We start from the raw sequence: 27799 nt of genomic DNA, 5'->3' as shown, positions 1-27799 counted from the left end.
CATGTTCCTAAAATACTCCTTGAATCCAGACTGCTTCTCTCACTAACAAACCCTGCAAACTGGCTCGACTTTCCTCGAGTTGCCTTGGGACTGTGTGTCTTCAGAAAAGGAAAAGTTCATTAGCTGAGAGGCTGGGAAAGCTGAAGGCTCTAAGGGAGCTCATCACATGACCTATGCACACGCCTTGTAAAGTCTGCTCCTTCTAAGGGGAGCCTACCACATGACCTGTGTACACGCTTTGAAAGGTGCTGCACCATCTAAGGGAAGCCCAGCACAAGACCTATGCACACGCTTGGAAAGGTCTGCTTGTTCTAACAGAGTCCCAGCACGTGACCTATGCACACGCTTGGGAAGGTCTGCTCCTTCTGGCGAGCCCCAGGTTCAGGCAGAGTAACTTGAAAGAATTGGAGAATGATGGTCTCAGACAAAAACACATCCACAGCAAGGCGGCATGGGTACCACTTACGTTCCCAATGTTCCTGGCCCTGTAGTTGACAGGAAGGCCTCCAAGGTACAGCTTCCCGTCCACGTCCAAAGTCGTTGCATTCCCCACCACAGTCACCGTCGGGGACTCTTGACCATCAACAGTCATGAAGCCCTTTCTTTTAATGTACTCCGTCTTGACCTACACAAGATGAAAACATCCAGAACCATGTAAACCATGGGAGAAAATGGTAACACGTGTGTGCTTAAGGCATGTGTTCCTGAGATCTGTAAGAGACCAGACTAAGCCTGTGGCACAGCTGGTGCTGAGAACACGGCTGGGGCTCGAGGATGAGGGGGGTAGCCTGCAGCTGAGCTCCAGTGCCCTGGTTATCAGCAGATGCCACTGGGAGCAGTTTGTTCCTTTCAGGCCACAGGTGGGCCTTACTGGCTTCCTGCCAAGTCAAGATTAGTTTTGAGACCTTCAGTTCAGTCCGTAACCTGCTGTCGAGTGTTTATTGGTAGCTCAGAGTGGAACAGGTACCTGGAGGGATCCAGGAAGCAGAGAAGGGCCCTGCTGACAAGGCACTTATATCATTGCCAGGAGATGACAAAGTTAAGGCCAACGAGGGATCAAAACACACAGCTTCCCTTCAGGAAAGTGGAATGAGTGCCAGAGGTGGACCGAGAAAGTATGGGACAGGAGACAGGGCCTCCCAAGAACTTACTGTGTGCCACTTGCCATCACTGAGCAGAGCAGGGTGAGAGACCTTGGTTCGGCCCTTGCCAAGATCAAACATGAAGTGTAGGCGGCCACCGTGGAGCTGGAGGACAGCATAGTCCATTTGGTTCTGATGAGCCACGTAGTAAATGAGGCCACTGGAGGCAAAGGTCCGGATGCTCAGCTGAACCTGGAGCCTGGAGGAGAACAGGGACCAGAAAGGTCGGCTTCTGGTATTTAAAGTGACCTCTAAGAGATTACCCACTGCTGCTTCAGAACACATATTCAGCTTTTCAAGAGAGAGGTGTTCCATTCACTCATGACCCCATTCATGGCACAGATGGCCACTGTCTGTGTAAACAGTTCTATGACAGTCAATACGAAGGAGTCCCTTAAGTCTGAATCCAAGGCTAGAACCATGCCAGTTACAGTACATCACTGAGAAGACCCACTGGTGGCTGTACTAAGCCATTAGGGTAGACAACTCTGAAAAAGATGACATTTCCACTAAGCTCTGAATGACAAAAATGAGCAAGACTCCCCCATAGGCCGGCAGGAAGACCCTCATTTGTTTGAGGACAATGCAGAGTGTGTTATCACGAGGGGTACTGAGGAGAGCTACCAGATGGGATCCTTGCCTGGGTCACCGTGGGGACCAAACCTGTCTGGTATGAACAAATTTGCATGTTTCAGAAGACAACACTACACTTTCCTCCTCATCATCTGGCAATGGAAACCTCAGAGGGACTTCAGGGAAATGCTTACCTCTTTCGGATATCAGAGTGATTAAACGGCAACACTAAGTGGCTGTTTTGGGAGAGGCCAAACTGGTGAGCGCCTGGAACATAGCCAGGAGCCGCGTCCACTGTGCACAGTTCCTGTAAGAGGTGTATCGGGACCCTCAGCCACACTGTAGCAGGACCCCACTGACACAGACATGTTCTCCCATAAAGAAAATGTCACAGAAGCCACTGTCTCTGAACAGCAGCCACTGCCTCTGTGGTTGAACTTATCCCGAGCTCTGTTTAAAACTGCACCCCTCACCTCCTCTCTCCCCAGGAAGCAGTCTGAGCTTCCACCTTTCACTGTCACTCAGTTCACTCTCCTTCAAATAGATATGAAGTTCCTCTGGGAACCTTCCTTGAGCCTAATGGATCATGGGGATGGCCCAAGGATGCCAGTGTGCAAAAGGGAGCCACAGCTGGCACACTGCTGGGAGATGACAGCACCCTCAGGTCCCACAGGACCTTAAATTTGCATACCAGGTGCTGGGTGAGGAGAGAGGCCCTCAAAAGTCCCCAGACAGTAGCCAGAGCTGAGAGCCCAAGACAGTGTTGGTTTCTGCCCCCACAGTGTCTCATACAGGATCCCCAGTCATGTGAGTCCCTGACTCAGTTTTGTGGCTTAAGATAGACATATATTACTAGGAAAACTGTCCTGAACTCCGTGACTGTTTGGGGGGAGGGAGAGGAGTAACCATACCATCTTCTAAATTAGTAAAAAAAAAAAAAAAAAAAAAAAAAAAAAAAAAAAAAAAGTATAAAGGAGAGAGAATCAGAAGGGAAGGATGAAGAAGAGCCACGGCTAGAGTTTACTTAATAAATCAAACGCCTTTCCTTAAACACTGAAGAGTTCACAGTGGCTCACAAAAAGGGCTTATATCCATGTTTCTTCTCCCCCCGCCCCATCCCCCCACACACCTAAACCTAAATTGCTAAGGAAGATTAGGGAAACTACCAAAACTCTTGTGGTTGGTGTGCTAGCCACTCAGGGTGCTAAGCATCTGGGCTGACCCTGAGGCACCCTCAGACCAGCCCTGTTATCTAATCCCTGCTGGCTGTTCATCACCAGAAAGCTACTTCCCAGGTTCCACAGCCAAAGGGTTCTGGGATAGTCTGCCATTGGATACACAGCTGGGGCCCTTTTCCCTAGCTCCCAGCTTCGGTGGCCTCGTTAGGACTTGGTTTCATTTTCTCCTCCCTGTGCCTCTCTGGAGCTGTCCTGACGCCATTGAAGGAGGTCATGCTTACGGGCTGTGGTAGAGTCGGGGGATCAGGAGGGAGTTCCCCGTGTTCCCCATGGAGGTCCTGCGTGGGCTCTTCTGCCAGCAAGCAAATGTCCAGCTCTACTTGTTCAGAACCAATTGCATGGGTGAAGTCCAAAAGTCTACAGACAAACAAGAGAGCATCTAAATAAAAATACCCGGAACCAGCCTGGGACCCCAATCATTTCATTACTGTGACATCAAAACCCATTTTAAATTATTGATCCATTTCTCTTAGAGTAATCAAACTGGCCATCCTCCACAGTGCCCAAGTTACATGGTTACATGTTTGGCTCCATGCTGGTGACCTGGAGACTCCTGAACTCAGAGTGGACTCAAGGCGGTCACCTCCTACAGGCTGGGCTCTCAGGCCAGTGAGTCTCTGGCCCCCACATCACTGCACAGCAGCTTCCTTTTAACACTGGTTTCTTGATCTGAACTGTGCTTGTCATAGGTCTTTCTACTTAGAAGCTCTAGCTGGGTGTCCTATGTTGGCCTGGATCCCTTGGACACCCCGCAAAGCTGTGTCTGCCTATGGAGTCAAGAACATCATGGCTTTCAGGAACATGACGTTACCTCATCTGTGAAGGAATGGATAAGCAACCAGTGAACGTGCATGCAAGCTGAGTAAGGCTCTGTGTTCAGGCCTTATTCTTTCTGTGTTCAGGGATTACTGGGAGGCGGTTTCTCAGAGAAGGACACTGTGGCTATGGAAGACTTCTGCCCTTGTTCAAGGTCACCTACAGGCCAGCAGCTTACAAGGGTGGGCTCAGTGTCTTCTGCAGCTGAGCCCACTGTGAATTTTCTATAGGCAGGTTCTGGCCTGTAGATTCAGGCACTTTTTTGACCATCTCAATTTGGCTAGAACGTTGGAGAGGAGAAGTGAACAGCCATTTGGCAGCTAATATTTCTCTTCCCCAAGAACGGGGACTTGTAATATTTAATTAAATAGCAACTGTTTTAGGAAAAGCCATGAATATAGTGTAGCTGTGTTGCGAAGGTACACTTGGGGCCGGGAGATAGCTCAGTGGTAGAATAACTGCCTGATGCACATTGAAGCCCATTTCAGTGCTCCATACACGCACGGGGCCAATCTTGGCCTTTTTTTCTTCTTAATAAAATTTGGTGGACAGATCAGTCCACCACACTAAACCTTTCACTGGAAGAGACTGCCAAGATTCATTTGTTCACACAGAAGAACTTGCAGAACTCGGGACATCACCAACAGCATACTCAGAAGGCAGATGAGAAAGCACAAGAACATGATGAGAGCCAGTTACACTTACTCAGTGTCGAAGACCAAGTTTTTGATACAGCCATGGAATGAGGTCCTCATCCTGAGCATTGGGGCGCCCTTGTCCCCTGGAAGTCCCCCAATGTACAGGTTGGATATGTTGATGGTCTTTCCTTCTGCTAATGGACCCAACTTCATTTCCACGGGACTGCTCTCATCCATCTGTATGGTGATGACTCTACCAGACGAAAAGAGAAACACTTTTCAAGCACAATGAATAACTCCATTTTCATATGCAATTCTAGCAAATTCTTTTTGGAATAGTAGATTTTCCTAGAGAATAAATTTTGAAATGACGTTGTGTTTGAATCCCACAAATGAAACCTGCAGCTCAACATACAACAAAAAGGATAAAATCTGTGAATACATCACTAAATTTGACTATTAGAAGTAAACTTGTATCCAAACATCTCAAATGTCCAGTGTGCCTCAAGCATGAGGTCTCCAGTTGAAAGAGGGAAATACACAGAATATTGATAGGTAACTTTTTCTGTAGGCATGATACTTCCTGCCAAAAGCAACCTACTATTCTCCATTAAATTCATCCAGTTTGTAAACAGTTTATCTTGGGCTTAAGTAAAGGACAAAATTAACATTCTCAAATAGGAAATTTTCATTAACACAATACTATAAAGTAGAAGAAAGCTGACTCTGGTAGAATTCTAGCAGATTCCTGGAATTATTTAGAAACGGTAACAACTATGTTGCTGATGACACTTGAACCATCCCCATTCTTTAATCACCCTGAGTATCCGACCAAGTTCCCACTGAGGCGCTTTCTTGAGCTCATCTCAGGCTCCTGACACAAAGAGCTAGAGAGAGCTAAGATTACCTTCGATTCCTAACCAGGGAGATGGAATGTTCTTGTCCATCACTGTAGGAGCCAGCGGGGGAGTGCAGCAGGGCCTTCCGCAGACTGAGGCCATCCCCGGAACTGACATGCACTTCAATGTGGCCTTCCATCAGCATGATGGAAAAGAAAGGCTGGGGAGGACACATTTTCCAAAACAAAATGCATTACTGGAGGATTTGCAATGTTTTTTTTTTTTTTTCCTTCTATGGATAATGATGGTATGTTAACTCAAGGCAAGCAAGTGCATATGAATGCCGCCACCTGCCACACTATTTTGGATTTGGTGTACTGCTTTTTAATCTGTGCTCCTCTAGTTTACCCACACTTGCCATTGACTGCTCCATGACGTATCACCAAGTCGACTAATTTACTTTCTCACTGGGGAAATTTTAAGAAACTTCTAACTTTCTTTTAGCATACACGCAACCACCTTATTTGATTTTCCTTTTGCCTGTGGATTGCACCCAATGTTTCCAAAACTGGCATTAAGGGCTAGAGGGGTCTGAAGACATTTAAAGTTCTTAGCACTTCCTTCAACATTGACAAAAGCACCACCATTTGTAAAGCCAGCCCAGGACTGAAATGTGTTCCCCAATGCTCTTGCCAACAGTAGATGGGCCTATCCTTCCCCTCTGGCTCACTGAAAAAGCTGTGGCATGTGTGTAACCCTGTCACTACTGGTGGAGGGAAAGAGTTCAACTCTTACTCAAAAGGTAAAATACAGAACCACTCTCTAACCAGAAATTCCACTTGAAGGTCCAGGCCCAGAAGCAAGGCAAGCGAGGGCCCAAACCAACATTGTCCACATAGGATCATAGCAGAATTGTTTTTGAGTGTTCCAGAGTAGACATAACCATGGCCATTGGTGAACTAATGATGACCTGTGATTTGTACATACAGGGAAATAATAGAAAGGAATACAGCCAGTCAAATATGTACTCGAATTTGGATGAAAAATGAAAACATGTTAAGTAACAACTGTAAAAGATACTGTGTTTGACTCAACAGCACAAACTAGTATGTAACCCAGCCATGGATGCTGAACAGGCAGATGGTTGGTCAGGAGTGGGGACAGAAGGATGGAGAATTGCTCCCTGTGGGAGGCACAGGCTGTTAATCTGGGTGATGAAAACATTCATCACTAGATAAAGAGGGTGACTTCATTACACTGAACGCACAAAGTGCGTTAATTTTGAGTTTCACCTCACCTTTAAAAATAGATTAATGAAGCCCACAAAACCAATTCTGGTCCCAGCCACCCTTGGTTAAGTGACCCATTGCCATGTCCAGGGTCGGCAGACTGGTTCTGACTCAGAACAGTGACGTGACCTTGGGCAGCGTAATCAGGTTCTCTGAACCTATTTTTTGCCCACAAAGTTGAGGAAGCAGTAGCATGTTTTGCAGGATGCATGGCAAGAGTTACATGGCCATGTCTTGAGCAGCAGAACACACATTTCTGGAAGCTGCACATGGCGCAGCTTCACCAAGCCCACATGCCAATGTTCGCCAACTTTTCTCTTAGTCATGTGATTACACAGCACCCTCCCGTAGTGAGTCAAACTCTGGAAAATGCCTTCTTCTCTGCCTTCTGCTGTTGCTGGACCACCTTGTCCATCACACTCCCTTCACATTTATAACAAAAAAATCCCCCAAAGGATGCAGGAATAGGAGCGTTCACTCTGCTCCAGGCACTGCACACAGACAGAAACTTGGGCTCTGCCATCAGCAGTTGCTTTAGTGGGAGGGAAGCAGCCTTTCATTCACGCCTAGACGGTGGGATATTGATCATGAAACTCAGGAGATCAGGGCTTCATGAGCACACTATATACTCATTAACTAAAAGCTTTCAAACACAACTGCTTGTGAACAGCTACAGCGACCCTGTGAGTCACAAATTTCCCACCCATTATGCTGGAAGGCATCTCCTTCCATGGCTCGTAGCTACTCACCACATGTGCTTGAGACCAACCGGCCCTCTCTGAGTCCTTGCCCAATGCAGCCAAGATGATGCCACTGCTGTTTTTGGTGGTGAATGTGGCTAGCAGGGATGATTCTGGTGACAGAGACTTGGGTGGCACCTCCACATAGCCACCTCTCAGGAAACTCACACTCTGGATGGGCTGGAGACAGAGGGGAGAGCAGCGACATTGGCTTGCTGTTGCAGGACTGCCTGCCTCCCTGATATATATCACTGGGCATTTACGGAAAGTCATCCAGACCCCCGTGACAATGCTCGATTCCCACCTCCAGTGCACAGCCTTTTTTCACGCCATAGGAATTCCTCAGCAAATCAAAGGTGGACCGGGATATTTCCAGGTTCTTGATGCAGCCCACGTAGCTTCTGCTGCTGACCCCTTTCCTGGAGGCAGGGACATAAGAACCATTCACAAGCTCGGTAAGACAGGTCTGGAAATTCTACGCGACAGCACCACGCAGAGGTGGTCCCCAGTCTCACGCCGTACCTCACAGATACAGAGTGAGGTAATCCACCCACGTAAATAAGGTCTTTATCCAGCCGATTGAGGTCAGAAGAGGCTCCTGGGGTCTCTCCTTGCTTGGTCTCCTTGTCACTGGTGTCATATGCATCAAAGACAGCCAGAAGTCCTAGTGGAAAGTGGAAAGGAATGGTTACTGTCAGTGTAAGCTCCCGTTAATGCAGTCAGTTTATGAAGACATGTTTGATGTGGGGATATTTGATTGCATTTGTGAAACACTGAAGAGACTGTGTTAATAAAATGAACCTTGGATCTGTGGCAAAGCCAGAGACTAGTTGACAAGAACAAGCCATAGAGAGTTTGGAGGACCCGAGGATGTGGATAGAGAGGCACCAGAAGGAACAGGGAGGGACTTCGAGATTTGTGGTCTTTTTGGTCTGGGATGTGGAGAGAGAGATGCTTGCTGTGGGTCTCCAATAAAAAGGGAAGGTCAGCTGGTTGCTTCTCCTCCTCTTCTTTGATCTATCAGTTTTTTACCCCAATATCTGACTTCCGAGTCTTTATTGGTAATAGAAAAACTTAGATAAGAACAACATATGGTTCCTTTAAATTCTGCAAATTTGACGGGCATTATTCTTCACCATTAAAAGACAAAGGTTGGCAGATCCAGAATACACAGGGCTGAATGGTAGCAGTAGGTGTGTGAAAGAAAAAGGGATTTGATTCTCGTTTCCAATTTGGCATTTAATGAGAAATACTGAAACCACAGACAAATGGGATAACACTGTCTTCCAGCTCCCTGCTCCATAACCAAACGTAGCTTTCAATCAGAAGATCACTCAAGAATGTGTGTGTGTGTGTGTGTGTGAGAGAGAGAGAGAGAGAGAGAGAGAGAGAGAGAGAGAGAGAGAGAGAGAGAGAGAGGCCAAGTAATGAATGGCAAATGTGATATACTCTAATATAACTAAGATGCAGCCAGGAAACTAATGCAGCATACCGGCTGCTGGTTTGGGAGAGCCGTTTGTTTTTAGAGGGGCGGCCTACATCATAAATGTCTGCCCTGTGCACGTACCTTGTTTCCGGTTTCGCTGGAAGGCTATTTTGTACCAGGTCCCATTGTTATACCGTCTGTCTGTCATGAGTGTGAGAGGCCCTGACCCCAAATCCACCATCACTTTAACCCTGCCGCGGACCAGCTCGATGGACAGAAAGTCCTTCTGTGAAGGAAAGAACAGCTCTCTTCAGGTTCAACTTTATCTCTAGACTTTTCCCATTTAACTGAGGGGTGGCAGTCACCTTCTAAAGTTAAACTGGGGAAATTGAGCCTGGCCCCATGGCTAGTCCATTACTAGTAAAAATGCCCCCAGTGACTTTATAGAATATTACTGAGAATCAAGTCAACTTTTATCCATTGTTAACCAAATCCATATTTTAGTAGGCAAACTGGACTTTTTGTGTGCTTTTTATTTAAATTGACAAGCGAGCTGTTTCTGAAAATGACCAGCACACAAGACAAAAAGGGGACCATTCCTGTAGACGAGACTCAATTGAGGATGCTGTGGTAGGCAGAGAGATAGCTTTTAGCAGTTAAGGAAGCTGGTTGTTCTTGCAGAGGGCCCGAGTCCCAAAATCCACCTCTTGGCTCACAAGGTGGATGGGACTCTGTAACTCAGAGTCCCAGGGGATCCAATGCCCTCATTTGGCCTCATACATATGGTGCATAGACATACAGGCAGAGAAACTACTCATACACACAAAATAATAATAAAAAATTAAAAAAAAATACAAGACCTTGGTGGTCACACAGGGAACAAGACATGATTTGAACAAGAACTTAATAGCTAATATTCAACCGATACCCATGCTGACTGGAGGTACACCTCTACTCGTGCCTTCATGTGTTCCTCATAGTCCTTCGTGAATTCATGGTAACTGATATTCGATTTTAAGTGGCAACCTACACAGCATATATGTGTAGATTACAGTAGTATGTGCTTGTGGAGACTGGCTAAGATAAACTTACACATATCCTGAAGAGACATTGCCGTGGAACTGACCTCAAGCCATGTTCCTCACAGTGGGCATCACCGCCCAAATGAGACCTTGACGAGCTGGGGTTGTTGCTGTTCCCTCAGAGAATGTGGACACCCTCCCCTGAGGCTGCAGCCAATCACTCCCTCCCTTCTGTGCTTTTCTGCTCCCTGCATGTGATCTCCCAGCTCCCCGTGGATCTAGGTGTGGGATACTCAAGAAAAGCAGAACTGAGACAAGGGTTCTCAGGTATGCAGTGTTTGGGGGCCCGTCACACATGCTGGGGTGAGCTGTCTCAGTCCTGCAGGTGTCTTGGGGACTTACTGTCCTGTTACTAACTCCTCATTCACACTCGTAATCCTTATAGACTCATCATTTCCTAGTGCAGTGTGGTGGAAGCAGTGCTCTGGTCTGGAGTGAGTGGAGGTTTGTCCACCTCTCCCCAGGAAAGGTCACACAGGAAACAGGTAATCTCAGGGCGATGGGCCTGTGCAAACACAGAGGGGCCAAGTGCTCCAGGAAGACTCACGGTGCCATTGGAAGCCAGGTAGAAGAGGAGCCCATTGGGGGAGAAGGTACTGAAGAGTATGATTATCTGTGTCACGGTGGTCCGCAGAGTCTTCTCCACAACCGCGTACCCACTTCCATCGAAATGGAAGGATGAGTCTTCGTTCTGGGAGCTGCAAAGGAGAAGCTCTGAAATGCCATTCCCTCTCGGGAGGGTGGGGAGAAACCAAAGGAATTCCTTCATCTTAAGCCATCCTGATAGTTATGTTAGACACATCCCACACCTAATTTGAACTTCTGAAAACTGAAGTACTCTAAGATCTGATCAGCTCTGAGCACTGACAGAGCTGATGGCATGAGGGAGAGAGTATGCACCATGAGATTTTGTTTCATGAGAGAGGGGCGGGTTAAAATACACAGAACCACCTCAGGCTAAGTGCATCATCGTATACACATAGCAAAGTCAGTGTCTGGATTCAGATCCTACCTCCAGGATACTTCATTATTCATCTGCCATTATCCTATTGGGAGGGGTGGGTTGGTGGGGGCTAGGAATGGGGTAATTCTGGAAGAAGCCAAACCTCAGATAAGTAAGTTAATTAGACAAAGTCACCAAGAAAAACTTGCTAGATGGCCTGGGCCAAGAGTCTGAGAAAGCTGTAGTCCAAACCCAGTGTTCCTTTTAGCTCAAAGGCTGCAGTAACCAAGATTCCATACATAACCCACAGAGTAGAAAGCTACCAGAACATTCAACTGTGGGCATGGGTTACCTTCCAAAGCAGCCATTGCACTTCCCCTCTCTTTCAATGTAGTTCCACAGGCCAATTGATTTGCCATTCAAGAAGGCCTCTCCCATGCAGCCCTTGAAATGAGTAATCTTCACAGCAGGAGACTTCTGAGGTAAACACAAAAAGCAAACAGGGAACATGTAATGCATACCCTGTTGGCCAGGAAGCATACATTCTCCAAACTGCCCTGGGATCTGAAATCCCCAACCCCACATTCCAAGAGAACATTCCATGAAGTGGCCTGTTTGCAACAACTCGGTTAACTTCCCAGCAGGAACAGTTGGCACTATTTTGTTTTCTGAAGAGAAGGGGCACTGAGGAAAGGTCTTGTTATGTATGTAGCCCAGGCTGGCCTTACACTCTGAGTTCTCTTGCTTTAGCCTCGAAAATGCGTGTGTGTGCATGACCAGACCCAGCTCTGGATAGTATCCTAAAGATGAGCTCAATGCTAGGGTTTCCGGGGAAAGCCTGTGTTGGTGATTATCAGACCAGACAAGGGGTCAGTAGTCTAGTCCTGGGATGTAGACCTTCCTTTCAACCTCAGAACACTGAACCTGGTCCAACTAACCCATGTCATAAAACAAATGCAATAGACTCCCGTCAAATACCCACCGGCATATTTACCGCTAGAATTAAAAGAGGGATAAAGGGACATTACAGAAATTACTACAAATCATTTAATTCCCCATTTCTCACCAGCATAGATCTCTACAGTGATAAGACAGCACCATTGATTTCTCTTGTATTCATCTTTCACGGTTGAAAAGTGACCTTTTACCCTGACAAAATCAGCCCAGCTCTGTAGACCCACCTCCAAAATGAAAACTCATAAAAGTAGACACTTTTGGTTTGTGGAGGATATGCTTAACCACGAGCAAGCCTATTAGCCCATGGGTCCTGTTCAGACCCACTTGGAGAATGTTACCTTGATTTGACCTCCAAGGCCTCCAACAAACATTAGTGTTGAATTGTTTATGTCCAGGACATTGGCCATCCCAGGAGATTTGCTTGTTTTGACTGGTGGGTTCTCAGCTGAACTTATTTCCTTTACGCTCAGTGACCCCACGTTTCCAAACCTTAGATCAAAGAGTTGCATGAGGGACTTTCAACATTTCATGTCATCACATAATATGAGCATGCCTTTCATGCCCACCCACCGTCCTCTCAGGGGTCACGCCTGCCTCCCACCTGTGTCCAGTCAACCTCCCCAAATCACCTTAAGTACAGGCATTTCATCACACCACTCCCCTCTTTAAATTCACTACTGAGTTAAAGTACATCTAAATAAAAATTACTCCTTTTGCTATGACATCAGTTGTTAATATAATGACAATATTTCCAACAACACCATCAACAAAACCCCACAATATTACAGAAAAGTAAAAGGAAAATGCTGTACAAGACTGCTTAAAGGAAGTTGCTCTGGGGCAGGGGCTTTAAAAGGACACATCTGGCTTTGTATTTGAATTTTAAGAAAACACAGTTCCTGTTTCACCCAGCTCTCCTCCTCTCTGCTGCTGCTTTTTTACTAAACCCTCTTCAGTGGAAGGAACCATTTTATAAGGCTGGCAAAATGGCTCTCCCTGGACTTAGACTTTCTAAAAGTATTTTTTAAAAAATAATCTGGGGGCTTGAGGAGAGGCAGCTCTATAGTTAAGAGTACAGGCTCCTCTTGCAGAGGACCTGGGTTCAATTCCTAGCATCTACCTGGAGGCTCACAACCCTCTGTAAGCAGGGTTCCTGTGGATCCAATGCTCTCATCTGACTTTTGAAGGCACTGCACACTCACGGTGTGCATACATGTACACAGAAAAACACTTTGTATACAAAATAGAGTTAAATCTTAAAAGTAATCTAAATTGTGCATGTTTTTCTTCTTTTGATACTTGCTTCAGGCAAAACAAAAATTTGTTCTGTAACTTAAAATTTTTTTTCATTCCTATAGTTACTATGAATCTGTCATTGGTTGTTTATAACCCAACATTCCCAATGACTAAAAAAGCCTGTTTGTTATATATGTTACAAATGTGTTAAAAGGTACAAGTGAAAGAAGAAAGACAGGTGGCACACGCCTTTAATCCCAGCACTCGGGAGGCAGAGGCAGGCAGATCTCTGTGAGTTCCAGGCCAGCCTGGTCTCCAGAGCGAGTGCCAGGATAGGCTCCAAAGCTACACAGAGAAACCCTGTCTCGAAAACAAAAAAAAAAAAAAAAAAAAAAGGAGAAGAAGAAAGACGCTGAAGGACATTCTCTGCTACCTGGTTATGTAGATGCTGTGCCACCTGTTGTCATTGATGGAGACATCTGGGAATTCCAACCTTGTGGACCCGGAGCCCAGGTCCCAGAGAAAGGCCACCTTCCCCCGACGCATCTCCACTGCTAGAAAATCAGACTGGGGGAGAAGGGGTAGACAGAAAATGAGTTACATGTTGCTATTTACACAGCTTGCACAATGCATCAGTGCTCTTCTGCCTGTCACTAACCACATCCCTGGGGCTGGAGCCCGGAGATTCCTGAGATGGGGCGGGGGGCACATGAATGACTCCTGCAGACTGACTGTCCACTATGCCTCTCAGGAGTTCCCAAGAACGCTCAAAGAAGTTGTCCCCAAGCCAGGGGAGGATTAGGCAATGAAGGTACTGACTTCTCTCTGTTTCTGAAGGCGCCAGTGGGTGTGGCATGCATACTAATACAAGAGCCACAAAAGCTATCGAGCTTTGCTTCTCATCTCCTCTGAGATAATAAACACGCTTCCTAAAATCTACCCCCTGACATTCCCAAGTCCCAGGGGCTTGGATCCCTCCTGAATACAGCCGAAGGAGCAGTGGTCTTTCTTCTCTAGGAAGCTTCTCATCTGGGACCATAGGCAGCGCCTTGGCAGGAAGAACCTGGACAATGCGTGGCAAACTGAGAATCACCTCAAGTAGACAGAGGCGTGATGTACCCACAGTGTACCATTAAGGTGGCGGATGGGGGCACTGATCAGATACGTCCCTTTCCTTCTTGTGGCATTCGCTGTATGTGTGCATGTGTTCATGCATGTGTGAGTTCACATGTATGCATATTAGCATGGTGTTTCCACAAGGAGGACAGAAAACAGCCTCAGGTGCATCTACCTTTGAAACAGGGCCCCTCTCTGACCTGGTACTCACCGACCTGGTACTTGTCTAAGTAGACTAGGCCAGCTGGCCAGGGAGCCCCAGGGATCTGCCTCCCTTTATGTGTCCATCTTTAGAAACCCAAATCCACCCCCATGATGCCCAGGTTTTGTTTGAGCGGGTCCTGGGAATTGAGCTCAGATCCCCAGGCTTGACAGGCAAATGGTTTACCTACAGACCATCTGCCTAAATCCCAGGTGGTTACTTTTGCATTTACTTGAAATTCAACATGACAATTGTAGCAAAGGTTATCCCAGACTTCAGGATGCTCATGTTGATGGTTTCATCACCAAGGAAACACCTGTAATCCCAAACAAACACCCAGGGTCCCTCACTCACGCTGGTGCTGCTGCCAAGATAGAAGAGCAGGTTGTCAGGCTCTTGTGTCTTAACATTCAGTGTCAAGGTGTTATAGTTGGTAGAAGAAATCTGAGGTTGGTAGGCACGGATGCAGTCTCTGTCTGCAGACACGGCAACTTTGATCTGACAGAAAAGAGAAAGCATCCTGTGACTTAGTGACACACAGAGGCAGTTTTTCAGGATGTCTGAGATGACCATCTGCTTTGTCTGTGAAGGGATTCCTCTGTGCATAATTCACAACCCTTTTAATTTCTGGGAGTGAGACAGTGTAGATCATGTAGACACAGGACAGTCATTTAAATTAGGCTTTGTTTTATTTGTCTCACTATGTAGATGAGGCTAGCCTCCAGGTGAAACTTGTGATCTTCCCACCTCAGCCTGGGATTATAGGTGTGTGCCACTATGAACTTAGCTTTTCTTGGTTTTTGTTTTGTTTAAGATTTAATCTCTCTCTCTCTCTCTCTCTTCTCTCTCTCTCTCTCTCTCTCTCTCTCTCTCTCTCTCTGTGTGTGTGTGTGTGTGTGTGTGTGTGTGTGTGTGTGTATGCATGCGAGTTCAGGAGCTCCCAGAGGCCAGAAGATGGCATCAGAGCCCCCGGACCTGAGTTACAGGCAGTTATGAGGTACCTCCTGACCTGGGTTCCTAACTCCAGTCTTCCACAGGAACAGCAGGTACTTTTAACTACTGAGCAGTCTCTCCAGCCTTTAGTTTTCTTCATTCTTTTTCTGGTTGTTTGTTTTCTAAGACAGGGTTTCTCTGTGTTAATAGTCATGGTTGTCCTGGAACTTACTTTGTAGACAAGACTCCCAGAGGTCTGCCAGCCCCTGCCTCCCAGGTGCTGGGATTAAAGGTTTGCAACACCAAGCCCAGCTCCAGCCCTTTAGTTTTCAGTAGGCTTTTATATAGGAAACTGTCTCACTCACATAAGATTTAATACCTTGTTACTGTAGACTCTTATCACCTGACTCCCAAGGAGTATTTGCTGTGGAATATTATTTTAGCTAGACAAAGATGTGTGACATTTGTTTATGCTGTGGAATATTACTTTTAACTGTGTAAAGGTGTGTTACATTTGTTTTTTGCTTCAGAATGTTTTAACACTTTTAACTGTGTAAAGGTGTTGTCACTTTTGTTTATGCTTCATTTGTTCAACAATGTAACGGTGTGTGTTTAATTAGGTAAAGATGTCTTGCATCTGTTTCACCTTACCTGCCTAAGGCACCTGATTGGTCTAATAAAGAGCTGAATGGCCAAAAGCTAGGCAGAAGAGGGACAGACTAGGCTGGTGGGCAGAGAAAATAAGTAAAAGGAGAAATCTAGGTTTGGGAAAAGGAAGAAGAATGAGAGAAGAAGGAGGAGGGAACGAGGGACACACACAGAGCAAGAAGCCAGACAGATGCCATCCAGACATAGAGAAGCAGTGTAAGTAAGATATACAGAAGTAAGAAAGGCGTTAGTAGCACACGTCTTTAACCCCAGCACTCAGGAAGCAGAGGCAGGCGGATCTCTGTGAGTTCAAGGCCAGGGTAGTCTACAAGAGTGAGTGCCAGGACAGCCTCCAAAGCCACAGAGAAACCCTGTCTCGAAAAACAAAAATGAAAACAAAAAAACAAAACAAAAAGAAATAAGAAAGGTAAAAAGCCCTGAGGCAAAAGGTAGACAAAGAGAAACAGGTTAAGTTATAAGAGCTAGCGATACCCAGAAACCAGCCTAAGCTAGGGAAAACTAATAACAAGTATCTGTGTCATGATTTGGGAGCTGTTGTGACCCAAAAGAAAAAGCCTGGTGCCAATATTTGATTATTTGTTAAATAAATGCAGGGGTTTAATATATTTACTATGTCACTCAGTAAATAGCTATAGAGTATTATAAAGTACATATTTCTCTCTTCGTAATTATCAGTGTATAGATTTTCTATTAATTTCAAGTCTTCTAAGTCTACATTAGCCATGAGATCTACAACTATACGTTTAGCTTACTTTTACTTAGGCTGTCCATGGCACAGAGGGAAGTCAGAGCCCTTGTGAGCCTGCTTGGTTTTATAGAAGGGAAGACACTTGGAGAACCCAGAATACCTTTACCCAGAAAGCTACAGAAAGACCAAGCTGAGATCAGGGGTCACACCTTTCCTCTCTAGGGCCCCACACCATGGCCACTGTCCTCTCAGGAGTCTTACTAAATGGTTGAGCGAGTCCATGGGTAGTTACTGAACGATTCCCCAACTTTGACCTCTCTGGTACTTCATGCACTTAGTCAAGTAGACTGGTACAGTGTCTGTGTATAAACAGTTTTCTCAGAGTTCTGGAGGGCGAGGCCCAGGCTACATAATCTAGAGAGTATCTCCAGCATTAAAGTCACTTGGCAAGCTCAAGAAACAGCACTAGATGTAGCCGCTAGACTTATTGTCTTCATGGCAAAAAAAGGCTAAGCTATGAAATCAGGCATTGGCTATAAACTCCCATAAAGGAAGGACAGCTTTTTCTTAATCTCTGAGGATTGGCATGTAAAAAATAACTTTTTGATTTTTTGAGACAGGGTTTCTCTGTATTGCTTTGGAGGTTTTCCTGGAACTCGCTCTGTAGATCAGGTTGGCCTCGAACCCATAGAGATCCACCTGCCTCTGCCTCCTGAATGCTGGGATTAAAGGTGTGTGCCACCAACACCCAGCAATAAAAAGATTTTTAAAAAGATTTCTAGATACACACACACACACACACACACACACACACACACACACACACACACACAGACATCTGAAATACACTAAACATTAGCAGGGTTCTAAGAAAAAACGGTTTAAATATCTCAAGAGGAGCCTAAGATGACATGGGGTTTTTGAGATCAGGGAGTTGCCCACTGAATTCTGCAGGAGCCCAGGCTTTGGGAGCTGGGGTTTTACCAGCCACAAGCCCAGCTCACCGAAGCTGCTTGTTTCCGGGCCCGGCTGATGAGAAGCTTGATCTCCGACAGGTTTCTACTTAGGTTTTCTTCCAGCGTTTTCAGAGGCTTCAATCGATCAAATAAGAGGTTGGCTTGCGTTTCCATGTCTTTCATTTTCCTTCCAGCCAACAGAGCTAACAAAGACAAGGAGGCAAGAGGTGGCAAGAGAGTTAGACAGGAGAAAAAGGGGGTGGGGAGGGGAAGGGTTCATTACCAAGAAGACACGGAATAAGACAGAGCAGAGCGATCACACCCTGACATAGATGAAAAATACACAGTGGCAATGTGCATTCCCTGAGGCCCCTGTCCTTCACGGGTGGGAATCTACTTGCTAGGACATTTTCATTGTGCCTCCTTGTGCACCAGCTCTCTCCCAATCTGCAGGCTGCTGGTTTTCAAAAGTGGGAGGGCCACCGACGTACTGGTCATTGTGGAGTTACGAAGAAGGTCATTTGTCTCCTGTACTGTGGCGTTCACTCTGGACAGGTCCGCCGATGTGTTGACAACCCTTAGGCTTAAACCCAGGACATTCTCTAGTGTCCTCATTGCATTCTCGTTGGCAGCTGCGGCCAGCTCCCTGGCTTTCCTCTCCTTCTCTCTCATACCTAAAATAAAGGCAATGGACAGTCATGTGCCCTGCAGAAGACTCTGAGAAAAGTCTAAAACCACAAGTGCCGTTTTACGCAGAAGTACACGCCAACCATTGTTTTCCTCGTTGGATACAAAACGAGGCTTCTTTTTCATGTCAAAGAAGGCTGTGTGTTCATATGTTCTACCTGTCACCCCATTAAAGAAACAATGAAATAATTTGGATACTTAATTCTCTGGAACAAGATTTCACTTGCACAGTGTGTCTACAAAAGCAGTGGTCAGTGCCCATGCCCTTAGTACAATTCTGGGGTGATAAACTAAAAGTGCTTTTAATATTTCACATATGTGTTTAGTGTGTACATGTGTATGTGTGAGTGTTCATGTTCTATGCTACACAGAGAAGGACAATGTATGGGAGGTTTGCCTTTCCAGTGAGTGTGTGGGTCCAGAAATGAGACTCAGGTCTCTAGGTTCAGCAGGAGGTGCACACTGAGTCATCTCTGCAGCCCCAGACTTCTCTGTTTATCTCCTTTCTGTAAGCCTTCTCATCATCATCTCCAAGTCATTTCATGTCTGGATAAGGAGGTTCTGGAACCTAAGCCTCTAATCAAAAGGCATGTGGCTGGACAAAGTGGTAGTTAGTCACAACTTGTGCCGGCTGCTGCAAAAAGGAACAGCAGCCCAGGGAGGACCAGACATGGCTGCAAAGGGAAAAAGAATTCTGTTATACAGGAACACCTGGTTGAGAATGTCTTCATGGGCTCTTGTTCACTTGTAAAACAATGATTCTGGAAAAAGCTGCGTAAAAGCATACATCCCTTGTAAAGGTGTACGGCAATCAAGCCAGGTGTAGGGCACATGCCTGTAATCCCAGTGACTGGAAGCCAGCACAACACAACAATCATGATATTGATGCCAGCCTGGGCTACCTGATCAGACCCCAGAAAGTAATCGAGAAAATCCCTATGCAGTCCTGCCCTTCTCTCTAGACTTCTAAGTTTAAACAGGCCCAAATGAAAATGTCAGTTCTTTATTAAAATAGAGGAAGGATAATTTTCCGTGGGGTGGTGGAAAGAAAGGCAAACAAGAAATCTCCAGCTGGCACCAGCTGAGTCTCGGGCACAAACAAGGGGAACTGGTGTCCTCTACATAGTGCAGACAGCACAATTCATTAGGGGTTTGACTCAAAATTTAAAGTGTTGGAGAACCACTTGTTTCCAAATCAACACTGAGTGATGGACAGGCTGACTTTACAATATTTTCCCATCTGAGGGAGGAAGATCACAAAATAAGCCTTCTTGCATTTGCCAGGTTCACCACGAGGCTGTCGTCCCTTCTGAGGGAAGGGAAGCACACTCTTTTCTTCTTGACCTCTCTGGAGGGCCGCTCTATCCTGGAAGTGCTGTGTCCAACCCATTTTGAAAGTCAGTAATTAAGGTGGTTACAAAAAGGTATAAAAATAACACTTTAAAGGTGTGATTTGAGGCATTTGTTTTAAACAGTTTCATGATCTTCACCTCTAAGTCACATTCCTTCGAGAGTTGAAGCTTAACCAATCTTGGCCTCGCTTTTGACCATAGTTCCTAATGAGACATCAGGCAGGACTTTCTCATATTTCTGTGTAATTACCCAACGAGAAGGTAATTGTACCATGAAACTCATTTCTGCTTACCTCCAGGAATTTCTCTAAGAATGTAGAGGGAGCTGTTGGTCTGGCTTGTAATGTTATCCACACTCTCTAGAAGTTGACTCGTCAAATTTTTCAGCTCATCTAGCTTCAATGTAATACCTATGTGAAGGGGGGAGAAGGGGTCCACTTTAGGTTTAATTTACTGAAACATGGCTTAGGCAACAGCTTTCCATTCCTCATCCATCAACAGACTCCTCAGTATTGAGAGTTTCCCCAGCAGTTCTTAGCACCATTCGTTGCAGACACTGTTTGGTTTGTTCGATCATTTTGTCTATCTTGATAATGCCTTTTGTACTACTACTTGTTCTTGAATTTTGTGTGTAAGTTCATAAAAGCACAAATGTGAAGAAATGTTTAAACAGTCAGACCGCGATTATTTCCCCATGCTGGAACCTGCCACTTTTCTCAAGGATGTCAAAGCCTGAGGGTGGGCCTGGTTCTTCATGGTCCCCAACCTGTCACTCTGGCCAATCAGCTCTTTTCTGTTCCCTTCACCTACTGAATCTGGACACATCTAAACTTCCTTCCATTTTAATTTATGCTGTTGGATCAAAACATTTACAGTTTCTATTCATAATATGAAACCACATTTAGCATTTTGGACACACGATTAAAGCTTGGAATTTTAATTGCCAAGAAAGTCATAGTTCAATGGCCTCGAAGGACCTTTACTTGTGCCAAAACCTGAAGCCAAAACCCATCAGCCTTTACGATGGAGTTGGCGAGCAAGAACTGGGAAGGTCTAACATTCAGAGGACAGGGGAGGTTCTAAACTGTCTCATCACAGAGAACCAAACAAAAATGCTCTGGCCCCAACCCTTGGTTCAGCCCGCTACAGTAGGTCCTAGCTCTTGATTGAGACAGCTATGGGAAATCCCAGCCCTTGGTTCATGGAGCTATGGGAGCATCCAATGCTACCCCTACAAATGACCTACATCAACGTGAGAAGCAAATTGCACATTAAGAAAAAGTCCATGCCTGCATACTTTCTCGTACAGAAAAACAGATTCTTGCCATTTTATGCTATGGTCTTACATGTCTCAGGAGATTGCTTGCTGAAACTCTTGAACTGTATAGGTATTTGTGGCAAAGGATTTATCATTTATGATTCAATTGAGTAGCATTTCAGTGAGGGCCTTTCACCAGGTTCTAGCCAGATGAAAAATGTAAAGATAGCATCGAATATAATTTATTCCCTCAAGGAACTGGGAAGTTTGAGAACAAAAGATGAAGCCCCTCCCCCAAACACACCAGGAACAACAGTGGCAATGCCAACACGGTCAGTCCCTGGAATTTGGTCACGAGGAAGGCTTACGTGTGCACAGAGAAGTGTGCCAGTTCAAGAAGTGATGACACTAGAGAAAGACATGGGAAGCTGCGAACTACTCTAGGAAGACCATTCTCTGGAGGATGCTCAACCTATGGCCACTCATCCTGCTCGTCCAATTGCAAACTGACCTTGCTGCTTCCTCCTGGCATTGATGCTTTCTTTTAGAAACCTGGAAGTGCGTTGCAGAACTGCTTTCCCCTGAGAAACCAGGGATTCCGAGACCTGAAAAAGAGAACAATTCACACATAGTAACCTCCAAAATAGAGCAGCCCTGTGGCAAGAGCAGCAGCCAGCTTCCAGATCAGAAAGTCCACCTCAGAGCCAGAGGGGAGATTCGATGCCTGAGAGGAGGAACACCACGGAGACATGTTTAAGGGTACAAAGAAGACAACTGGCAAGTATAAAGCTTGAGTAGAACAAAATGTCAAGTGACTGTCAGACATCACCAATGTCCTTGTCGGAAGGAGCTGAGATTTTCCCTTGTCTTTAATTGTAATTGTTAGTCTTCACAAAGATGCAAAAAATGACTTGAAAACAAAGAGCGAGATGGTACGATGCATTTCTAACTATCCAGAAGGTTGATGCAGGGGGCTCACTTGAATTCGGTGATTGAAGGCCAGGCTGTGCAACATAGTGAGACCCTGTTCTCTCAAAATTAGTTAAGATTTAAAGGGCATATGATATGGCAACAAACAGACAGACAAAAACACAGATTCCACCGGAATAGAATGTGGATAAATATATTTGAGTATGTGTTCAAAAACCTTCCAGAGCAGCAGTTCTCAACTTTCCTGGTGCTGTGATCCTTGAACGCAGTTGCTCATGTTGTGGTGACCATCAATCATACAATTATTTTTGTTGCTACTTCACAACCGTAATCTTGCCACTTGTGAATTGTTATGTAACTATCCGTGTTTTCTGATGGTCTTAGGCGGTTGTGACCCACGGGTTGAGAACTGCTGTTCTAGAAGACAGGCCTGGTGTGCAGAAAGGGAAGAGGCACAATGAAGGCCTGGAGGATATTTCTCACCAAGCCTGTCTTATTCGAGGTCCTGTGAGCCCCAGCAGCCAGTCTCTCGGCTTCTTCCATCATGAGCTGGATGTTGGCGTGAACCTGTGCTGCACTGGTGGCGTTCAAAGACACGTTTCTTACGTTTTCAAGGTCTCTGTCAAATCAGCATTATTTAGAGATATTATCAAAAAAGGAAAAACAAACAAAAAACCCCAAAACCTGAATTAGTGGAGTCACTCGTGAATACGGTGGGTGCCTACCAAGCTTGAATGTACCCTAGATTCTTTCTTCTTAGAAAAGAAGCCAGGACTGGCAATCACCGGCCTCCCCTCTGCACCCACACAGAAGTCAGGCCTGAGGAACTGCCTGTCACGGCAACACTCAGAACTGCTTTTAATCAACACAGAGCTTGTGTTGGTCATTTCCCTCGGGGAGCCATCATCAGTTCCCACCATCTGCCCCCTACTCTCCTTCATCCATGTTTAAGCTCACAGTTTGTGTTGGGGTGCCCCGTGTGTGTGTGTTGGTTGTAATCTCTCTTGCAACCCAGTTGTCAACTTTCTAAAAGCTTTTGACCACATACAGGGCTGTTGGGGTGGTCCCTAAAGGCTGTTCCCCAATTTAAGAAGATTCACCTGGCCTTCTGAAGGAGCATCCGACAATATTTCCATCAGTTGGACTTCATTCTAACAAGCAGGCAAATAGTTCAGGGATTTGCCAACTGGCAAGGGTGTGGCTTCACCAGCTCTTTTTGGGCATTGAAGTGTGACACATCTTTGCCAGCTGAAGGAATCGCTTCATTTTCTCTCTAATTTTATTGAATTTGGCAATTCCCATACCAGACATCAGCAGTTATTGTCTGTTGCTATTTGACTGGGAAATTTAATGATTTATAAATAAAAATAATATTATTTAATATCGACTATCAAATTGTGTCCACTACTCTTGGACTAAATAAAAATAAAGATTTTAATCTAGCCACGGATGGAGCCTAAATTTTTTAAGGAATTCTTTTTAAGGAAAGACGGAAAATGACACGGAGAAGCTGAGGCTCTGCCTCCATTTTCTGTTACTTGGTGCTATGGTACTCACAACCATTCAATTCAGGACCCAACCTAGGCAATCCTCTACTGAGTCATTTTTAATTGCTTTTGTCGTGTAACCTAACCATTCATGACACCATATCTCAATGGGGAGTATTTTCCCATTCACAAATGTTCCTGCAATGTTTTGTACATCCATCCTTTATTTTAAAAAGTTTAAAGAAACAAATAATTAACACCCCAAGATTATCTAGGCCTAGCCTAGGAGGCTGAATCAGGAGGATCACAAATGCAGAGCTAGCCTTGGCTACACAGTGAGTCCAAGGCAATCTAAGCAACTATCAAGACTTGTCTCAAGATAAAAGTACCAAAAGGAGTGTGTTAATATCTAAGTATTAGAGAGATTGCCTCGCATGCATGAGACCTTTATTTGGTTCAACACCCAGTACTGTATCCCCCCTCCCCCCCCCTCTCTCCCCCTAGGAAAGGAACTGTAAATCCTCAGCCACAATACAGAGCACTTAAGTCACTATCTTGGGGGAGGAGGAACAAGGTTCATGATACCAGTATTTGATGAGGAGCTCTAGTTTAAGTACAACGTACAAATAAGCCTGGGAACCACGCCGGCCTAGACTTATACTTTATTTTTTAGCAAGATAATGAAACATTTAAGCAATAAACACAACTATTAGTTAAAGTAACTTGGGGATGGTAGCTGGAGGCGTGGTTTAAATAATCACTTAGAGACCAAGTTCAGGGATCAACACCCATGTTGGGCAGTGCTCAAGAAAATGTTACTTCAGCTCCTTTGGATTTGGTGCCTTCTTCTGGCCTCTGTGGGCACCACACACCCTGACACACACACACACAGACACACAGACACACAGACACACACACACACTGACACACACACACACTGACACACACACACTCTGACACACACACACACACTGACACACACACACACACACACCCTCACACACACTCTGACACACACACACACACACACACACACACACACACACACACACACACAGTCTTTTGAAAAACTAACTGTATTACAAGCATCAACCATCAGGAAGCAGATAACAATGACGGATGTGGTATCTCTCAGCACTGGTGAAGAGATTCCAGCACTTCTACAGGTAGAGCGTGGGCAGCCCCATCCTACATTTGAGAGCAGGATGAATAGAGAACGTAGTGTCCCTGTGCGACTCTCACTTGAAGAGCTTGAGCACTGTAGGCGCTTAGAAAGCTTTGACAGCCTGGCATGGCAGTGTCGTATTTTGTTTGCATTTCCCCATCACAGGAACATGCCTACCGTAAAGCTGGCAGACAGGGGAGGGAATCTGCCTGGCCACACTAGTAAACAGGAGTCTCATTTTTAATATGATGAATGAAAGTGTGCTTATGGGGATATGGCTTCGTTTGTAGGCATGAGCACCTTGCTACCACTCCCCAGAGCCCATGTGAAAAAATGGCAAGCATGGTAGCTTGTAATCCAGATGCTGGGGAGGCTGAGAGAGGCAGGGCTCACTAGCCATCCTCGCCCTGCTCAATGGGTGGGTCAGCAAGCACTTGCTGGAATGTGAAACTGTGCAGCCTTACCTGTCCAAAACGCCTGCTAGGCTCTGCAGCTCGGAGGCATGTTGCTCAGCACTGTGGACCAGGTCACGAGCTCTTCGTTTGGACATTTGCATGACCAGCTCATCTACGTGGGTCCGGAGTTTACCGGTCCACAAAAGGAGCTCATCTCTGTGACGCTCCAGGTGCTGTGTGGCGAAATTAAAGTGTAAACATACGAGTACTGATTTACTAGTGTACGTGTACACACATAAATGAGCTGTGTGGCTACTCTGGAAACCGTGGTATGGCTTCCCAAACTGGAACTTACTGTTAGGGTGTCTTGCACATTGTCCACATGAGTAGTGGCAGAATCTACCCATTCTCTTCCTTTGGTGATGAGCTCTGAGCTCAAGTTTCGTTCCTCTTGAACCTTCAGCGTTTTCTCCTGCATCAAAAATCACCAGTTAAGGATGTATGATGAAAGCAACCCAGCTCCTGACTTGGGCACCAAGTGCCACCACCAGCTGAAGCCAGCAGCCAGGCTCACTTTGTCAGAGGCTAAAGTGGGCACTGTTTACAAACAGGCCTACTCAGTGACAGTCCTAATTGAGGAGGAAGGAGACTGGGAGACTCACTCGGAACTCTTTCAGGTTGGCCTTGCCGAGTAGCAGCAGGAGGTTGCTCTCCTGGGTCTTGGTCTCAGCTTCCCTCAGGAGTTCCTCTGCAGCCTGCAGGTCTTTGCTGTGGTTTGAAAGGAGGTCGCTGGAGGCCGCCTTCAATGACTGCAGCCTCTCCTGAGGCTTCTGGAACCTCTTCTGAATCCGTGACAGCAAATCTTTAGCAGCCCTGACCAATAGAAACGGTTTGCTTAGGAAATACTAAGAACAAAGCTTTGGCCTTGAAACCCTAATGAGAGATTTTCATATGTTCATAGCTTCTTCCTGGAACAGAAGTGACATACTGTGACTTGGTTTTGTTTGTTTGTTTGTTTGTCTTGAGACTCATCTTGCTATGCTGCTTAGGCTGGTCTTGAACTCACAAAAATTCTCCTGCCTCAGCATCCCTCATTGCTAGGGTTGAGTATGAATCACCATGCTTAGCATGGATCCTGATTGCTTAGGACTAAAAACAATTTTCCTTTCTTTATCTTGTGTGTATGTGTGTGTGTGTGTGTATATGTGCGCGCGTGTGTGTGTATGTGTGTGTGTGTATATGTGTGCGCGTGTGTGTATGTGTGTGTGCGTGCGCGCGCGCGCGTGTGTGTGTGTGTGTGTGTGTGTGCGTGTGTGTGTGTGTGTGTGTATATGTGTGTGTATGTGTGTGTATGTGTGTGTATATGTGTGCGCGTGTGTGTATGTGTGTGTGTGTATATGTGTGTGCGCGTGTGTGTGTGTGTGTGTGTGTGTGTGTGTGTGTGTGTGTGCGCGGGTGTGTGTATATGTGTGTGTATGTGTGTGTGCGTGTGTGTTCGCGTGTGTATGTGTGTGCGCGTGTGTATGTGTGTGTATGTGTGTGTATATGTGTGTGTGTATATATGTGTGTGTGTGTGCGTGTGTGTGTGTGTGTGTGTGCGCGTGTGTTCGCGTGTGTGTGCGTGTGTATGTATGTGTGTGTATGTGTGTATGTGTGCGTGTGCGCGCATGTGTGCACGCGTGTGTGCGATGGGGAAAGAGATGCATAAGTGCCATGTCACACATGTAGAGCTCAGAGCACAACCTTAGCTACTGGTCCTTACTTTGGGCTGATGTGAGTCAAGCTCTCTTTGTTGTCCACACACAAGGCAAGTTGGCCTGCAAGCTTCCAGGAGTTCTCCCATCTCCACTTCCCATCTCATCCGGAGCTCTGAGACCCATGCTACTGTGCCTGGCTCTCTATGTGTTCTTGGGGATTCCAACACACGTCTTCATGCTTGCACATTGTGCAGTGTGCTGGATAGTTCATGTCAACTTCACACAGGCTAGAGTCATTGGAGAGAAGGGACTCTCGCCTGAGAAAATGCCTCAATAAGTCAGGCTGCAGACAAGCATGTAAGGCATTTTCTTAGTGATTGATGAGAGAAGGCCCAGCCCATGGTGAGTGGCCCTGGGTTCTATAAGAAAATGAACTGAACAAGCCATGTTTAGCAAGCCAGGAAGCAGCTCTCCTCCATGGCCTCTGCGTCAGCTCCTGCCTCCATGTTCCCGTCTTGTTTGAGTTCCTGTCCTGACTTCCATCAGTGATGGACAGTGACATGTAAGCCAAATGAACCCAAGTTGCTTTTGGTCATGATGTCTGCGCACAACAGTGGTAACACTAACTAGGACCCAACAAGCAGTTTTACCCTGTGAGCCGTCTCCCCAGCCCCTGACTGGGAACGTTTTTCTGAGACAGCTATGGTCAAAGCAGGACTGACTGTTTCTCTAGTTAAGCAACTATCTTTTTCACAAACTTCCTGACACATTTTAGTCATAATATTAGAATAAATGGCTCGACTTGGAAAACTAAGAGTATATTGTGAGTTAATGACGACAACTGCCATGTTTCCCTGGGCAAAGAATTGAAAGAAGAAGGCAACTAGGGCAGAAAACATTTTTTGAGGCCAATAAAACAGTTTTTACAAAAATGCTGAGGTTCAAATTGCTTAAGAGATAATAATTTGAACCATTAATTAATGCAAGCTTTTAGGAACCCCAAAGAATTGGTTTTTCTTATTATTTGTTCACTGTTTTTGAGATAGGATCTTGCTATGTTGTCCTGACTGCTCTGGAACTCGCTCTATAGATCAGGCTGGCCTCAAACCCAGATCCACCTGCCTCTACCTCCCAAGTGCTGGGATGAAAGACATGTGCTTTTGGCATTGTGCATTAACAGGTAATTGTTTTCTATTCCTTTCTAAAATGTTAACAGTGACCTCCATCAAGAGAACAGGATCAACGAGGCTGTACTCCTAGCTTCTTGCAAAGTTGAATAGAATAAGTAGTTGCCCATGGATTGCTCTTCTTTGCAATCCCATGGATTATTAAGCAGATTCCACAA

The 27799-nt window shown here is 45.7% G+C and overlaps 1 protein-coding gene across 1 annotated transcript in view; it reads right to left on the bottom strand.

The window, feature by feature from the left end:
- Lama1 (laminin subunit alpha 1) overlaps positions 1-27799 on the bottom strand; it is a 105460-nt gene that overhangs the window by 6822 nt on the left and 70839 nt on the right. The window contains exons 37-59 of the mRNA XM_035438860.1: positions 25420-25630; positions 25113-25229; positions 24827-24990; positions 22194-22329; positions 21292-21385; positions 19816-19932; positions 17975-18157; positions 17532-17686; positions 14592-14735; positions 13353-13486; positions 12022-12172; positions 11079-11203; positions 10331-10481; positions 8843-8987; positions 7798-7939; positions 7580-7694; positions 7285-7455; positions 5315-5466; positions 4475-4660; positions 3175-3310; positions 1910-2022; positions 1152-1341; positions 467-625 (exon numbers count right to left, since the gene is read on the bottom strand). Of these exons, the coding sequence (XP_035294751.1) occupies positions 467-625; positions 1152-1341; positions 1910-2022; positions 3175-3310; positions 4475-4660; positions 5315-5466; positions 7285-7455; positions 7580-7694; positions 7798-7939; positions 8843-8987; positions 10331-10481; positions 11079-11203; positions 12022-12172; positions 13353-13486; positions 14592-14735; positions 17532-17686; positions 17975-18157; positions 19816-19932; positions 21292-21385; positions 22194-22329; positions 24827-24990; positions 25113-25229; positions 25420-25630 (3391 nt within the window). The remainder of the gene's footprint in view (positions 1-466; positions 626-1151; positions 1342-1909; positions 2023-3174; positions 3311-4474; positions 4661-5314; positions 5467-7284; positions 7456-7579; positions 7695-7797; positions 7940-8842; positions 8988-10330; positions 10482-11078; positions 11204-12021; positions 12173-13352; positions 13487-14591; positions 14736-17531; positions 17687-17974; positions 18158-19815; positions 19933-21291; positions 21386-22193; positions 22330-24826; positions 24991-25112; positions 25230-25419; positions 25631-27799) is intronic.

This window comes from Cricetulus griseus, chromosome 2, assembly GCF_003668045.3.
Source record: "Cricetulus griseus strain 17A/GY chromosome 2, alternate assembly CriGri-PICRH-1.0, whole genome shotgun sequence".
In the NCBI taxonomy this organism is placed as follows: domain Eukaryota; kingdom Metazoa; phylum Chordata; class Mammalia; order Rodentia; family Cricetidae; genus Cricetulus; species Cricetulus griseus.
The sequence above is the reverse complement of the archived record's forward strand: the minus strand, read 5'-3'. Positions and strand labels throughout refer to the sequence as shown.